This window comes from Sorex araneus, chromosome 7 (assembly GCF_027595985.1).
Source record: "Sorex araneus isolate mSorAra2 chromosome 7, mSorAra2.pri, whole genome shotgun sequence".
In the NCBI taxonomy this organism is placed as follows: Eukaryota; Metazoa; Chordata; class Mammalia; order Eulipotyphla; family Soricidae; genus Sorex; species Sorex araneus.
This window is the reverse complement of record NC_073308.1, coordinates 29,849,955-29,868,109: the sequence shown is the minus strand read 5'-3', so window position 1 is coordinate 29,868,109 and position 18,155 is coordinate 29,849,955. Positions and strand designations below refer to the sequence as shown.

The 18,155-nt window shown below is 40.1% G+C and overlaps 1 protein-coding gene across 1 annotated transcript in view; it reads right to left on the bottom strand.

Annotated features, from left to right (window-relative positions):
• The window catches only part of CFH (complement factor H), a 65,538-nt gene that overhangs the window by 42,158 nt on the left and 5,225 nt on the right, over positions 1-18,155 (bottom strand). Inside the window, exons 2-6 of the mRNA XM_055144560.1 lie at positions 10,477-10,662; positions 10,038-10,143; positions 6,304-6,380; positions 4,529-4,717; positions 1,774-1,944 (exon numbers count right to left, since the gene is read on the bottom strand). Coding sequence (XP_055000535.1) covers positions 1,774-1,944; positions 4,529-4,717; positions 6,304-6,380; positions 10,038-10,143; positions 10,477-10,662 — 729 coding nt within the window. The remainder of the gene's footprint in view (positions 1-1,773; positions 1,945-4,528; positions 4,718-6,303; positions 6,381-10,037; positions 10,144-10,476; positions 10,663-18,155) is intronic.

Genomic DNA, 18,155 nt, shown 5'->3' with positions numbered 1-18,155 from the left:
CTCTAAAACTGTTATGTCAACTGATTTCTCTTCAAGTAAAATGGATTTCCAGGTCTGATTGTGAGTTCACTGGAAACAGGAATTATGCATTTTTCTTTTGTCTTTAGTACACAAGACAAAGGGCCTGATATAATATCCATGATTTTTAAGCTATATTTTGTTGGCTGGAAGGACAGATTAGTACCCAATGAGTTAAAAGTGTAACTGGAGAACCGTACAGATAATACAGCAGGCAGTAGCTTGCTTGCCTAGCACACAGTTAACACATATTTTGATACTCGACACTCTCTATGGTACCCACATTGCACCAGATGTGATCCCTGTGAGCAGAGCCTGGAGCACGTCCTGAGCACCCCTGGGCATGCCTCCACCCCCCCCAAAAAAAAAACCAAGGAAAAATAAAACAACCCAAAGAGAATTAGTGATTGTGTGGTTGTATTTGGAGATTTTTTTGTTCTTGCTCTTATTTATGCTATCATTACTAGTTTATGTTACATCTGTAGTCAATAAAATCTCCATTATGTCCACAGAATTGCATTGTCCTGAGGCTTTTTTCATCTGTTATTAATATATTATACTCTTGAAAAGTAAAATCTGACCTTTGAATAGCAATTGCATTGTTTGAGGAAAGCTACATGAGAATTAAGGTTATTCTACACCAGATCCAGCTAGATTTATCTCATTTTTCCACAAACTATTCAATGAGGTACTAAAATTTTTGATCCTGTGTATGTCTTTCCTTTCTTAAAAATTTGTAAATATTTTATAATGAATCACCATGGTATACAGTTACAGAATCACAAACTTTCGTGATTACGTTTCACTCATACAATGATGGAGTTCCCATCCCTCCACCAGTGCCCATTCTCCACCACCAATGATCCCAGTATCCCTCCTGCCACCTTCACTCCAACCCCTCCCCCTTCTGTTATCTGTCCTTATAATGAGAATATCACACCAATGTCTCTCAAAACTTACAGAAATAGTTTCAAGATATGCTGTGTTTCTTTAATGCTCCCCTGTGCTCTATAACATGTCCAGACTCAACAAAATAAATTAATAGAAAGAAGTTTTTTGTATGTATGTACAGCAATATAGATTTTTATTGAAACTTAGAAAAATCTGAGGGGAGAATAAAAGAGGAAGAACATGTTTGAGATAGAACATGAGCTTCTCCAGAGTGGAAACAGCATGAGACAGAGAGAGAAGTATACCAGGGGCTTGAGGAGCATGCCTAACATAAAGAACTTATGCTCCCAAATAAATAATAAAATGTGAGTTAGATGTAGGTTCTGCATACACTTCCAGAAATACTTAGGCTTCTTTAAAAGGTAGATGGACTGGGGAGAGGGTCTGAAGAAGTGGCTTATGGGACCTTTATCTCCTGGAAAGCCAGCACCCAGGGGAAAGCCCTTTGTAACCACTCTTATTGCTGCTACCTCAGTCTGTGAAGATTCCTTTGAGATAAACCCACTTTAGAGAATTCCCACCAACTACCACTAGCCCCCTTTGATAAGGAAAAGTGTGTGCTGGTTAGATTAGCATAGACAGGCAAACGGATGTAATAGTTTGCCCTTGTTCTTTTGATTATTGGTTTAAAACAATAACTAAAGCTTGTGGTGGAGAATGGGATCTCAGTTCATAGGCTGTGGACCCCACTCTTCTCTCTCATTTGTCTTGTTTCCTTAATCCTCAGAGTGTCCCTACTTCAGACCTGTTCACACAGGGTAGGTCCCTGGAAGTAAAAGACATAGAAGTGAAATATAATATTACCTTTACAAGAGGGACGTGGATTCCATCCAAATTTAGTGCACACAGCATCTCCTCTTTCAGCATAAGAATAGCCCTTATTACATTTATATTTAAATCGTTCATTTTCTTTATAAGTTTGCTTGTCATATAGAGGAGTCCCATTTGGAATATCCGGTGTTTCACAGGAAGTTTCTAAATACAAAATATTACATTTCAAACGGTTTATAAAAAATATTAAAGGACTGCAATTAATACATATTATTAATACATATTTTGTTTCCATTAGATCAGGCAACCAACATTTTTTGTTTCGATTTATGATAGAAAATATGTTTGATATTACTAATATTTATTTACTTTCAAGTGTCTCAGGAGACTCAACTCCTGACTTTATGCTTGTTGATCATGATGGGCAAGGCTGGGGGGCGGAGGGGTTCAATGCAGGGGATATAACCCTGGTCAGCCATGTACAAAGCAAAATCCTTATCCTGCACTCTCTCTCCAGCCCATAATAGTTGTTCTTCAAGCAAATAAAATTATGATACAATTATCTTACTACAGGGACAGAGGAAGAATACAGGGATTTTGCCCTGTGTCTGGCATGAGGCTAGTCTAGTCAAATCCCCAAGCACTAGGATGCAGCCCTGGAGGTGCCAAGGATCACCAGTTAGGGCTTTGGAGGCCACCTGAGTGCTGCTGGGTGCCCTGGTAATCTGTGGCACTTCAAGCCTGACCTGCAATACATCTTGGAGCTCTCACATTGAACCACTAGCCTGTTGGCTAAGAACTTCCAGGAGGAGCCCCCAGCTACCTGAGCACACTCTGGGAAGACTCCCCTGGCACTAATTATGTTTCTAATTGTTATCTGAATTGAGAATAAATGATTCCTCTTAAAATATTGTAAGGCCAGAAGTAGTCATTAATTTTATAGATTGGGGTAAATATAGATCTAGGATTATTATATTTCTTTTACTATATGACCCATCATAATTACTTTCCAGTAATTCTCCACCTTGTCAAAAATGGTCGTTTGTGCTTACATCTCTGAAAAGTAACTGAACCAATGAGCTTGGTCATTCAGTACTCAGGTCCAGAGGTGCTGGGGCCCCATAGTCCCCTTCTATGCTAGGAGGGAAGGCATCAGTCATCAGGGATCTAACTGGGGCCCAGCACACGCTACCCCTGAGCCGCAGCTCTCAGAGCAATCTCTCCAGCTTCTGCCTTTACGGATTTGCGCCAGCCAAGTTCTATGTCAGAAAAAAAAAAATAAACAAAAATGGCCAACATCTCTGACACCATCTTACTCTAACATTCTTCTTGGAGTCTAGCATGCTATAACAATCTCTGAGATTCTACTCCTCCACTTCTCTAGTCTCTTCTTGTTTGTAATTTAATCAACTTTCTTCTTTCTTGTTACTTTGCACAACAGTTTACAAAATACTAAAATCTAGATGAAAAGTAAATCAGTTATATATTGTGAATTCAAAATGAAGGCACAATATAAAAAACTTAGATCAATTCCTGCAAAAGTAAAGTGAGTTAGGACCCTCTGCGCCTAAAGACTTTGATTCCAGAAACCTAACACATTCGAGCATCCAGCGCAGCTTCTTACAGCAATGCACTGGGACTGTGAACTGGGCTACAACTCCGTGCTGTCCGGGGGTGGATATTTCCTCCCCACCCTGTCGTCCTGCACAGAAAATGGCGGCGGCAGCAACATCCACATGGCAGGAGCCATATTCTAAAACTTCTAACCCAGAGGTATACGATTTTTACACTTGGGGCTCCTAGGGAATCATGGGAAGTGGGTGTAACCAGCACGCCCTCGGCCCAGATCAATTCGGAGTTGCTGAGAGTGAAACGAACCCTCTGTGCCTAAAGACTTTGATTCCAGAGATTTCTTACAGAAATGCACTGGGACTGTGAACTGGGCTATGCAATTTCTGGCAGAATTTTCCCTGGACTTTATACAGAAATCCCAAACCGCGCGGACACTGCTGCATTCGCTCAACTTAACATCTATAATTGTCAGCAATGTGAAACGGTTCCTTTTTAACAGGTCTGACTTGGGGGCAAAACTCCAAATAATAACAGTGAGTTTTTGTTGAAATATTGAAGGTTATTAAAGTAGCAGCCATTTCTCTGGACTGTGAACTAAGCAACAGCCCCACACAGGCCGAGAAGAGGAAATATCCCTCTTTCCCGGTTGTTTCCCATTTTCAGGGAGAAATGCGGTGTGGCGCCCACCATACTATGAGGCGCGGGAAAGGGGATGAGGGGGGGAAAAAAAGGAAAAGGAAAAAGGAGAAAAAAAAGAGTTATGTACTTGGAGCAGTGGGGCTACATATCTCTTCATTCTCAGCAATGGGAAAACTAATTATCAAATGCTTCCTTGGTAGTAGGGCTGTCTTTCTTGGGGGGAAACTCCAACAACAATAGAGCTTTGTGTTGAAATATGGAACTTAATTAAAGTAAAGAGAAAATGAAGTGAAATTCATCAGTTATACAGTTGGGGGTGGGGTATACCAGGGTTTTTGGTGGTGGAATATGGGCACTGGTGAAGGGATGGGTGTTTGAATATTGTATAACTGAGACATAAACCTGAGAACTTTGCAACTTTCCACATGGTGATTCAATAAAAATTTAAAAAAATAAATAAATAAAGTGAGTTATTAGTGTTACTATTTATGCTATATTAAGATGCAGAATGCTTGGAAATTCATATTTTCATGAAAAGGTCATACAACCAATACAGTGACAATAAAGTGCACCTTACCCACACATTTTGGGGTAGCGTCACTCCAATCACCACCTTTTGAACAATGTATTTCTTTAGGCCCATCAAGCTTGTAGCCTGAATCACACTCAAACCGTACCACTTGTCCATAAGAAAATTCCCGATCTATATCCAGTACACCAATAATTTTACCATTCTTTGGCTCTGTCACTGGTTCACACTTAACAACTGAAAAAAAGCAAAAACAAATAAAATAACTATCTTTATATAAGAATTGAGAACTTTGTCACGATATAAATATAAATTATACATGCATATATTTGTGCATAAAATCATCAGCAATCAAAGATTAGTAATACAAAAAGTACTTAAATTTGTTTACGAAAAAGTGGTACAAAATGGTAGAGTACAGAACTTGCATATGTGAGAGACTACTTCTGGTCCTTGGCACTGCAAGATCAACTTATTATAAAAAAATTGATAGTACTGTTTACCAGAGATAAAATATGACTAAGGTATGCACTTGTTTGAATGACAGATTATATTTTTATAGTAAAAAAAGCTCCTTATCTAATTGAGACTTGTAAACCCTGGGGTAATTAATTCACAAATTTCCATTTATGCCCCAGAATGATTTAACACTGCAATACAGAAAAGATAAAAATCCATAATGTTAATATTAACTTCACTCTGAAAAAATCCTAAATATTCCTTCCTCTTAAAATCAGTGCACAAAGTAATTTGAATACTATATTAAATTGGAATACAATATATTTCAGGTTGTAGAATTCAAACTTTATTTTAGAACACAATGGCCCATTATTGTGGACCATTGCTCATTAACATCATCAATACCCACAATGCTCATTATGGTATTGTAGAATACCTCCTCCACTACTACCCCAGTGATTCTGGGTCTTAAGTGACCAAAACTTTCAGTGTTCAACAAAATCCTTTGATGGTTCCAACTGAAATGTTTTCATGTAGATGTCCAACTGAGATATTTAAATGTTCCCTAGAGCACTTACTCCTTTCTCTGATTCCTACCAATGAAAGCTCCTCATCCTTTCTGGAAATAGGATTTTTGAGTCAAAATGTTTATCCCTCTCTTCTTCCTCCTCCTTCATTCTCCTCTTCCATTTATTCTCCTTTTCTTCTTTCTTCTTCTCCCACTTCCTTTTCTCATCCTCTTTTTTTTCTGTTACTCTCTCCTTCCATTTCTCTTCCAACCTACTCCACCCCATGACACGAGGAAATACTGTTCTCATTGATCCCTTCATTTCCATGTTGAGTTGAGATTTGGATAAACAGGTCTAAATTGAAAATATATTCTACATGTTTGCTTGTTTGATTTATAGATGATAACTAAGGGCTGACCTCTTTCTTCTCTGTTTTCATAAAGATTAATTGCACAAGAAACCCTCTTCATGGCAAGAAAGAGGAGAAACTCTCAGAAGCACATTGGTCACTTGATCTATTACTAGCAAGCCCTGAGTGGCTATTTGGTGAGAAACTTCACAGTAACAAATCTAAAATTCCAATCTTCATTTAAACAGTGCTACTTGTATTTTATCTAGTGGTTCAAATCAAAAAGGAAAGAAAATAAGTTTCGATTTTCTAATTGCACTATCATGATGTTTATTGAAAAAAAATAAGGTAATTAAAAAAATTAGATGTCTGTTCTGTATTACATTAGAAACCACTAAAGTAATTTGAATAAGAAATATTAAATTATAGCCTTTAAAGTAAGAGTATCTTAAAATTCTTTGATATGAAAGCACTTTAGTATAGTTGTATATCAATTTGACATCTACCTTCACATATTGGAACATCATTGGTCCATCCATCTGCATCACATTCCCGGTAATTAATCATACCAAGCAACTGATACCTAAAAATCAAAAACACACCAACATAGAGAACTAGTTTGTGTTTACATGGAGTTTCAAGTTTTATATCATACTGAAAGTGTAGAAGTCCCATTAACGGGGAAATTGGCATTCTATACATTTACTTTTTTTTTCTTTCTCCAGTTTCCTTCTTAAGCTTCTTTCTGTCTTTGATTTTTTTACTAAAGGAAAAGTCTTCAGGCATTTGAATGTAAAATACAATTTTACTCACTTATTTTTTTTTATTTTGGGGTGGGGTTGGGTGGTGTCATTCCAAGCTGTGCTCAGGAAGGACTTTGGGCTCTGGCCTCTGGGATCATTCTTGGCTGTGCTCAGGACACCATATGTGGTCCTAAGGATCGCATCCAGATTCAGGGCATGCAAGGGAAGTGTGCTACTTGCTGTAGTCATGCTTGGGGCCAAGGGGAATAAAATATTTGGTTTGGATCCATAGCACAAACTCACTGTTTCTTGTGAGACATGGCTTTTAATTTTTATTGAGTCAGCATATCAATACACATAACGTGGTAATACATTCCATAAACTATCACTAAGCTCGAAAACGAAAACCATAAGAGTAAATAACAGTTTGTCCATAAATTATCCTTCTCTGATCCTATACCACACTCCTACCTACTCTATCTGGATATTTTTCTGGACATTTTATACATCAATAAGAATAGTGTTTTTGTACATCAACAAGAGCAGTGTGTTAGTTATGTGCACTTTGCATGTGGCTGATCCCAGCTGGTGCCTTAGCACAAAATATGGTTCCCCAGAACCACCAGAAGTGAACCTGAACCACAGAACCAGAAATTGCCCCTGAGCACCACTGCATGTGACAACCCCCCTGCCAACCCCCCCACCCACACACACACACACACACACTCCTACAGTCACAAAAAAATTTCTAGTAAAGAGTCAAGGATTAAACCAGGAGCCAGAGAAAGTACAGCAAAAAAGGCAAGTGCCTTGCATGTGCCAACCATGGTTCAAGCTCCAGTACCCCGTATGTCCCCCAAGTTTGTCGGGAGCGATCCATAAGTGCAGAACCTGCAGTAAACCCTGAGCATAGCTAGACTGTTCCCCATAAACAAAGGAACAAAAGCATCAAACCACATAGATATTCAGAGGAATTATAGATGGGCATGACGGATTAAAGTGTGTATGCACATTGACAGAAATCATAGGAGTAATAAGCTACCATTGGATTCCACAACTGAACCATATTTACATTCCCTTACTATATAAAATAATACCTCAATAAAATTTTATAATAATATAAACTTTTGTATTTTCTAACTTTGCTTTCTGTTGGTGACTTATGCTGAGTGGTAAACAGTTATTCTTAAAGAAAGTCAGTGACAGAGTTTACTTATAATTTATATGAGATAGAGACAGAAAAGATGAGTTAAGAAAAGATTGTGAGAGGCAAATATGTTGTCAATTTACTTTTCTAATTAATAACACTATTGATTGATAAATCTTGGAGTTTACCGGAAGTGTACAGATTTCAATTCTTTTTGCCAAAGACTAAGCTCTACAAGAGCCAGATAGATTTAATTGAATTAAATGTTCCAAAGATGAAGAGAGACACTCATTGGAAAGTTCAAGTGAAAATAATCTTACTCTATTTGATCATGTGTAATAAATCAAGCAACAATAAATGAAGGGTGAATCCAAATAAAGTCTGAGAATAATCCCCCTATGATGTGGCCACAGATTAATTTGCAAGTACTTATTGGATATATATAAGATCGTAAGAACTGTTTTAAAGGCTTTATATGTGTATTTTATTACTTTTTCCTACCAGTCCCATGACTGTGCTTTGTATCTTTATGCCTCTAAAAGGACGAAACCTGAGTGAAGAGATAGTTTTACAGATACATAAATGGACATATTTATTAAATGGTTTGTGCACTCGGGATAACTCCAAAATCTAAGCTGTTAAACCAAGAGAATAATATTTCATGTATTCCCTTGATGATATTTAGATATATGTAGTATAAAATCACAATATTTCTGGGTTTCCCATGACTGAAAGTTTATTCAAATAATTTTTGATGTGACCAGAATAATTGAAAAGAAAGAATATTAAAGAGGTATCATTAGCCATGAAAGAAAAAAAAGAGGGCAATAATTTAATCATAATAGAGTTTTAGTCTATTTGTTAAGAATAAGAATACTTTGAAGATACTGGAACTTTGGGGAATTAGGGTGGGCATTGGGATTTTCTTTTCTTTATTTTTTGTTTGTGTTTGCTTTACCAGCCACACCTGGGGGTGCTCAAGAGTTACTCCTGCCTCTGTGCTTGAAGGATTTCTTCTGGCCGTGCTCAGGAGTTATGCCTGCCTCTGTATTTGGAGAATTTTCTCTGACAGTGGGCTGGAGCTATAGCACAGCGGGTAGGGCATTTGCCTTGCATGTGGCCAACCCGGGTTTGATTCCTCCGTCCCTCTCAGAGTGCCTTGCAAGCTACTGAGAGTATCCTGCCCACACGGCAGAGGCTGGTAAGCTACCCAAAGCATATTCGATATGCCAAAAACAGTAACAACAAGTCTCACAATGGAGACCTTACTGGTGCCCGCTCGAGCAAATCAATGAACAATGGGACAACAGTGCTACAGTGCTTTCTCTGACAGTGCTCAGAAAAGCAGGCCATACCAGAGCCTGAATCCTGGTCTCCCATATGCACAGCACATTGACTATCTCTCCAGGACCCAAATCCATGTCCTTTAAAACTGATCATTTTGATTTAAGTTTAGGAGCCTTGCTTGTCCAAAGCATCATGATCTGATCAAACCAAGCACTATACAATCTGGAGTTGTCACCATTCCCCCTGTCTCTGGCACAGTTGATTCCCATATACAGTGCTCTGCATATGAGAATGTGATAAGGACTTGGAGAGGACCTTTATTTCTATGCATACTATTTTTTCACCCTTCTATAACCATACTCTGCTGGGGTAATTATAATCCATTCCACATTTCTATGGCTAACAAATGTGAGGGAGATAATAAACACTGACCTTCCCCCTTTTCTGTCTTCTAGGAGGAGACAGCAGAGGGCGCTGTGAGCTGGCATGACCTAGTAACTCCCAGGAAAAAGTAGAAGCATTGAGTGGCGGTGCTCTCCTACCTTTGTGAGTGAGAATATATATGTATATTCATATCTATACTTGTATCTATATCAGATCTGTATCTATGCATATATCTATGTCATCTGTACTCCCTCCTGACAAAGTCCCGTTGCAATAAAGTTACTAGTACCAGTACAGTTATGGCACCGAAACCAACCTGCCACCTCTGGTTCCGCTGGTTAAGTTGGTATGGCTTGCTCAGCTGATTCGCTTCCCCCAACTGTTTCTGCAAGTACACGGCCTTAAATCTATGTCTCTAGCCTCCTGTGTTCTCTCTTTGGAATTCATATCATCATGCTAAAGATCTCAAAAACTTGGGCTTGCAGCATTATAATGAGGAAAGATGATGTTCAAATAAAACCATTTCTAAAATGGCTACATTTTCCAGGCGACTTGTGTACTATTTTTATAAATGCTGGCAGAAAAATATAATAACCTTAAAAATTATAAGTGAGTAGAACTCTTATCTCAAATTCCAAAGCATTTCAGTAAAATACCTCTTTCTAGACCGAATACATACCCATCATCACATGTATAAACGGCTTTCACACCGTAGTGAAAGGTCTCTCCATTCTCAAGATGGAAAGAGCCAAAGGGCGTGTCTCCAGGATGTTCACAGGGTCTTTCTAAAAAGAACAGAAAGCTACAAAGTCACTACAGAATACAGCTAAACACTTCCAGTGTGGGAGTTCAAGGACCAGAATATTTGATATTTGTGGGTGTAATAAAAGATATGAAAAGTGGAAAATGACAGTTACTTTTGTAATTGAACTTACCTGTATGCTTGTTTTTTTTTAAATGCTGAGAGATTGGCACTCTTTTTAAAGAGCATGGTGGTCTGCTATTTTGTGTTTAAATAGCAAAATGCTAGAATTCTGCCCGTATTGCTACAATATCAAACATTCAGTTATTTTACTCAAGAAAAGATCCATATATATCGCTAATATTTGCATACTTACTGTGACATATCCTGTTGGGGTTAAGAGGCTTCCACTCTCCTTGCTTGCACACGCGCACGATAGACCCAAGGGTTCTGTATCCTGGGATGCATTTGTATGTTGCCCTAGTGCCTTCTGCATACGTTTGGTCAGACCAGGAACCTGTCAGAATTTCTGGTTTTATTCCTGGAGGGGGTTCTGGACAATCTGTGACAACAAAAAAATAAATACTTGAAGTAAATATTTAAATATTTAAATATTCACTGTCATTCCTTTGGTCATCCATTTGTTCGAGCGGGCACCAGAGACATCTGCATCGTGAGACTTGTTACTGTTTTTGGCATATCAATATGCCACGGGTAGCTTGCCAGGCTCTGCCATGCGGGCGAGATACTCTCGGTAGCTTGCCGGGCTCTCCAAGAGGAGCAGAGGAATCGAACCCGGGTCGGCTGCATGCAAGGCGAATGCCCTACCCGCTGCGCTCTTGCTCCAGCCCGTTTAAATATACAGGGTGCTTAAATTATCTTTGTCTTTTTTGGGGGTGTGGCGTATAGGGACCACACTCTGCAGTGTTCAGGGCTTACTCCTGGTTCTGTGTTCAGGGATCACAGCTCTGTGTTCACTACTGGCAGTGCAGATGCATTTTATGTTGTGTCAAGATCAAATTCAGGCCCTTTAGTCAGAAGGCAAGTGCCTTAACCTCTATCCTTAGCTCCTCAGCCTGTGTTTTTAACTAGACTTGGTTTTAATTTGTTAATTTCATAAGGGAAAGTACCAATAGTTTGGCAAATATGTATCTGGGTAGACACACAAAGACACTGGCCATCTTTGAAGGTTAATCAAAACTTTTAAGAGTGAAACTTAAGGTGTCTGGGGCAACAGTACAGCAGGTAGGGCGTTTGCCTTGCACCCAGTCAAACCGGGTTCAATTCCCAGCATCCCCTATGGTCCCCTGAGCATCGCCAAGAGTAATTCCTGAGTGCAGGGCCAGGAGTAACCCCTGTGTATCTCCGGGTATGACCCAAATAGCAAAAAAAAAAAAAGTGAAATTTAAGAGGAGTGATCAAAATTCAGGAAAACAGGATAAATCTATCAACTTCTTTCAGGGTAGAGACACAGGCACCAATAAGTTTCTAGATAAAATGCAGTAACTCTACCTTTTGACTTTGAAACTCTTTGAAAGACTGTTTGACTGATGCAATTGAACAGTGCAGCCCACTGGGAGGATGAGAAGGACTGAGGGCTGGAGCATTGGCCTTGCATGCCCAAAACCTGAGTTCCATCCCTGGCAGCCTTGAATCCTGCTAGATTGAGCACAGAAGCGTCAAGCCCACATGGAGGGCTGAGTATTGCTAGGAAAGAACCCTAGGTCCCCTGAGCCTTGGCGCTCAACCCTTCTTCCCAAAATAAACTATAACATTGGGACCTCTTGGAATGAGCTCAGATTTATTTGCTTTAAATTTAAATTAAGGTCTCAATGGTAGTTTTTTTATGTTTGATTCTCCATCTTTTTATGTGAGATGTGAAGAAAACAGCTCAAGGGAAACAGTATACTCTGCAAACAAACATTTTGATGAGTTGAAGTTACAAATTCTGGAAGGAAGTGTGGAGACAGGGTGGAAGGATCCAATGGATTGTGGAGGCAGATGCTGATATTTTGGTGGTGGACATGGTGTGGTACTGTATTTCTAGAACTTATACTTACACTCTTGTTAACCAATACTACCTAAATAAAATAAGTTAAATATAAAAATAATATAAAAGGCAATAATAAGATGCTTAAATAGATATTTTCATCAAAGAATACATCCAAATGATGGAAAAATTAATTCAAGTCATTGGTCTACAAGAATGAGGTTACCGCACATAAGGGGTGGTGGTGGAAGAAGGTGCACGGAGACCACAGAGGAGAGAAGTGGACACTTTGGTGGAGTTTGTTGTATTGGAACATTGTGTACATGAAGACTATAATTAACACACTGAAAAGCACAGCGCTTTAGATAAAATTTTAAAATAAACCAATATAACACATTTATGCAACCTTAGCAAACTTTACATCTAAAAGAAGTCACCATTTGGGACAATTGCTATGCATAAAAACTCCTGCTAAGAAACAAAACTACAATTATACCAGGAAAGATTTTTAGCAACGCAGAGGAAATGGAAGTTATGCAGTATCTGTTAGTCATCAATTTTATTGCTAGAAATAGGTTCTGGACAAACACACACACAGACTCAGACTCAGATGTCATGTATGATGATGTTCATTTAATTTCTTAATAGTGAAAAATGCAAATAGCTCCAATGTCAACCAGTAATTGAATGAATGTATGAAAATATATGGCATATCTCTGCAACAGAATATATACAGCAAAGCCACAAGACATAAAAAGAAAAATGATTAATATCCACGAACGGCCGTGCGGTATCTTATAACCTAATTTTCCCTCTGGGAGAAATTAGCAAGCTACTGAGAGCTTCCTGCCCACATGGGACAGCCTTACAAGCTTCCCATGGTGTATCCATATTCATATGCCAAAACCAGTAACCAGTTGAATCTCGTTCCCCTGACCCTGAAAGAGCCTCCAATGCGGCATTGTTGGGAAGGACCTAAAGAGAGAGACTTCTAAAATCTCAGGGATAGGATGAATGTAGAGGTTACTGAGACCACTCGAGCAACTCGATGATTGATGGGATTTCGTGATTTTGTGATCGTGATCGTGATCCACGAACATGTTGATGCCGCTGATGCGATGTGTATTAATGAAACCACACCCATGGGTGAGCCACTAGAAGTAAATGCCAACAACAAGAAGTTTTTAGTTTAAAAAGTCATCAGGGTTAGTGAGGAAGGCCCTTGCCTTGCATACAGCCAAACCAGGTTCAATCCCTGGCACCCCGTATGGTCACCCAAGCACTTCTATAAGTGACCCTGAAAGCAGAACCAGGAATAAACCCTGAGCACTGCTAGTAGTAACTGTCCCCAGAAACAAACAAAAGAAAAGCACATGAAATCCTACTTGTCATCATCACTTGTCATCCCATTGATCTTTGATTTGCTCGAGCCGGCACCAGTAACATCTAACATCTCCATTTGTCCCTGTCTCGTGCTAGTGTAGCCCAATGATATCTGCTCGCTCCAGGAACAGGAAGAGCCTCAAACAATTCATTCAGGGTTTTGACAAAGAAGTCTGACCATCTCGTTGGTGGGCAGCCACGCCACACAGTCTTTTGACGTCCTGTGGAATCCAGTCAGTAACAGCTCTAGTCCAGCGGTCATCTCTAAATGCATTACATGCCTGGCCCATCTGATTTTTGATGCCTTGGCAAATGAGACAGCATCCCTGATTCTTGACCATTGATAGAGGTTGGATCTCCGAATTCCTTCTCTCACTAGAGTGAGACGTGATACTCCTAACATAACTTTTTCGATTCCTCTTTGAGATATCTGAACAGCATTCTCATCCGGTTTGCGTAGGGCCCAGTTAGCTGAGGTGTATGTTAGTGCAGGAAGAACGGTGGAATCAAAAATATGTGTCTGGAGTCAGAGGTTCTTTGTCCTCTTAACCACTTCTTCGATGCTCTTGAAAGCCTTCCATGCTTCTCTCTTCCTCCTGTGCAGTTCTGGCGCCAAGTCGTTCCTCATGTTGAGTTCTCAACCCAGGTACACATAGCTGCTGCATTTGGAGATGTTCATTCCAATTGAGAGCAAATGGAACGTCAGGGACCAGTTCGTTTTTCATGAGCATCATCTTGTTGAGATTTAGCTGCAGTCTGACCTTTCTACACTCGAGGTCAAAGTCGGTCAGCATTTGTGCCGCTTGGCTAATGTTTGGCATTATTAGAACGATGTCATCAGCGAAGCGGAGGTGGTGTAGTTGATGACCATCTATCTTCACTCCCATTCCTTCCCATTCCAGTTGTTGAATGACACTCTCTAGGGTGGCACTAAAGAGTTTTGGTGAGGTGGTATCACCCTGCCAAACCCCTCTCTTTATGTCAATGATTACTTCCTTGTAGAATGGTGAGATCCTGGTGGTGAATCCATGATGCAGCTCGAGGAGGATCTTGGTGTACTGAGTTTGAATGCCCTGTTTGCCTAGGGCTTTGATGGCTGCTTCAGTCTCAACAGGCCTTAAAAAGGCCTTCTTTTAATCAATGAACGTTAGACAGAGTGGCATCTTGAACTCTCGAGAAACTTCAATGAGTTTGGTCACTGTGTGGATATGGTCGATCATGCTGAATCCTTTTCGGAACCCAGCTTGCTCACATGGTTGTCCTTCATCTAGTGTTCTGCCAATTCTATTCAAGATGACACAAATGAACAACTAGTTGACGACAGACAACAGGCAGATTGGGTGATAGTTGCCAATGTCGTGGATGTCTCCCTTCTTGTACAACAGAACAGTCCTGCTGGTTTTCCACTGGGACGGAACCTTGCATTCAGATAGGCAGCATGAAGAGTCAGGCCAGTGTATTGATGAGTACTGGAGGCAGATTCTTCAGGTTTTCAGGACTGAACTTGTTTGGACCCGGGTGCTGTACGCTTCTTTTCCAATGAAATGGCGTGTCAGATTTCGGAAGGGAAGACTTTGGGAACAACATATCCATCCTGCAGAATTTGGTATGTGGGCAGATGAACATGGCTGTCAAAGAGATCTGAGTAGAAGTCATGAATAATTTTCTCCATTGCCTTTCTGGAAGATGTGATAGATCCATCAGGACCTCGGAGGGCAGTCATGTTGGTCTTGTAGTTGGCAAAGGACAGTGTTGTAAATACTTTTCCTGGCTTCTGCCACATTGGCCAACACTGTTGCTTTTTCTCTCTTTGAGGTCTTCCTTTATCTGCACAGCTTTGCGAGCTTGGACGCTAGTTTGTGGTTGCCTGAGGCTCACGCCAAGCCACATTGACGAATGAGCTCGAGAATTTCCATGAAATCCTACAGTGTAATTTTATTAAAATTCAAAAACAGATGCATAGGCTGCAAAGTCATCACAATTAAAAAATGTTAATATGACGTTTTCTTCTAAAATAACACAGGGGTATTAATCTAGACTAGTGTTTCTCCATTGGGTGCCATATGGCCATTCCGTGGAACCCAGGAATATTCCAAGAAAGCACAGGTGAAAAATGAATAAATGGGGTACCGCAGAGTGAGACTAGGGTGCCAAAGGGTGAGATGAGGAGGAAGGCACACAGGAAGGAAACATATTGGAAGGGGACCAGGAACAACAAAAAAAGGAAAGACACTGATCTAGAGGAAACCCACAGGAATTTTCTTGGATGCTGAAATGTTCTACCACTTAGCATAAATGATTAAAATTCTTTTTAATTCTTTTTAATTCTCTTTTAGCTCATTTTAATATAATACATTCATGTTTTATTCAGTCATATTTTACAATGCAGCCAAGGAATCGGGCCTACGTGTGCAGTATAAGTCTTAATTTGTAAAAACTTAATTAAATGGCATAAAGAGAGCACCGGAAATTAATAAACAAACTCATGCCTACTTATTGTAATTGCTAATATTTCTAACAGTGTGCTGATTAATTTAGATATAACTACCCTTGATATTAGAATGAACACACTAGCATATCAGAACAAACACACTAGCATACCCCAACCAATTACATGGAAATGTAAATTAAATGAGATTAAATAGAAAATACAAGGATAGTTATCAGCATGCATATGTACTGTTATTGTATTTACTGTTAACCTTTTCTTTTAATTTTAGACACTATGATTTACAATTTTACAGTACTATTAATGACAGGATCTCATAAACCCAATCTTGGGGCTCCACCTTCCCACCAGTGCATTTCTCTCCACCTCCTATCAGGGGTCCCCTTCCCCCCATATTTCCCATCCATGGTGGCATTAATCTTTTCTTACTTGGTTTTGTGGCCATGACTTAACATTTTTTTCTAGAGTTTCTTTGTTAAAAGCTGTAGGGTGGAGAAGATTGCTCAGTGGCAGGGCGCATGCTTGCAGTGAAGGGGCCTTCGCTTCAACTCCTGGCACGGCAGGGAAAAAAAGTTTAGGGGGCAGGGGCAGGAGTAAGACCTGAACTCCCCTGAGTGTGGCCCCCGAACAACAAAGAAAAAACAGTGGCCTGAGACAGGACGTTAGGAGGTACTGAGGGTTAGGCACTCACGTTGCATGAGGTCATAACTTTTTACATTTGATTGATTGATTGGCACCACACTCCTGAACGGGCTCAGGGAACCAAAATTGATGCCAGGAGAGTGATCGAGCCCAAATCCGGTCAGCTAGTAAGGCAAGCACCCTACAGCCCTCATGTTGATTTTTATAATTGAAGAAAATGCATACCTTGTCCGCTAGATGGTGCTAATACACCACAAAATAAGGCCTCCTTCGTCTGGCACACGCCCTCCAATTTATCCTGAGCACGCGGAGGCGCTCAGGGCTCATTCCTGGTTCTGAGCAGCCAATAAGGGGTGCCCGGGATCAAATCCATGTTGGCTGCGTGCAACGCAAGCGGGGTTCTAATTTTTTTTTCTTAAAACATCTCTTTAAAAAAATTGTTTTATATAATATATATTAGCATCAAATGTAGACGGTAAAGGTTTTAGCACCCTGCGTGCCGCTGACTCTGGTTTAACCTCTGGCCCCTCTTGCCTCCCTGAGCGCCACCAGGGCTCACACACACAGCCAGGAATACCCCTCGAGTACTTCTAGGTGTGGTCCCCAAACAAGCAGAAAAAAACTCCAAGGTGAAACAGCCTATATTTCCAACCTCCTTTTCAACAACTTTTAACATTTCATTGTGTATATTCCCGGAAATGCAATATGCAGTACTCGGGCTTTATCCCCAATTCCGCATGGCCTTCCAGGTGCCCGAGTGTAGCCTTGGTCACCCTGACACTGCTGGGGAGACAAAAAAATGAAAAAAAAATTTTTTTAGAGCAATAGCATAGCTGGTAGGGCATTTGCCTTGCACACAACCAACCCGGGTTCGATTCCTCTGTCCTCGGAGAGCCCGGCAAACTACCGAGAGTATCCCGCCCGCATGGCAGAACCTGGCAAGCTCCCCATGGTGTATTTAATATGCCAAAAACAGTAACAACAAGGCTCACAATGGAGACGTTACTGGTGCCCGCTTGAGCAAATTGATGAACAACGGGAAGACATTGTTACAGTGTTATTATATGTATATACATATTATATATAATAACATATTCTATATTCTATATTATTATATATAATATGTATATACATATATGCTGCATTATATAAAAATTTTTATAAAGAATTCTTCAATTCATGAACTCTTTTCATCAATAAATAGTTCATGAATTTTAAATATGAGTCTTTTTTTTTTCTTTTTTGGTCACACCCAGCGGTGCTCAGGGGTTACTTCTGGCTCTGCACTCAGTAATTCAGTCTGAACACTGATAGTTGTTCATCTATCAGTGGCCTTGACTTGGAAGTGGTCTGTTGACCAGTGCCTCAGACTCCATGACGTCATAGTCTCCACAGAACTCTAGGTGATTTTTGGGAATTGACTCACTCCAGAGGCTGAAAGCCTTCTCTCACGTCCGCTTTTATAATACATCCCAAACTCTTGCCTTGGCCTTGGATCCCTTTGCCATCCTCTCCCTGGTTTCTTTGTAACATGTCCAACACTTCTGTTTGTGTTAAGCAAGGTCTATGATCCACAAACTTTCTTCTCGAG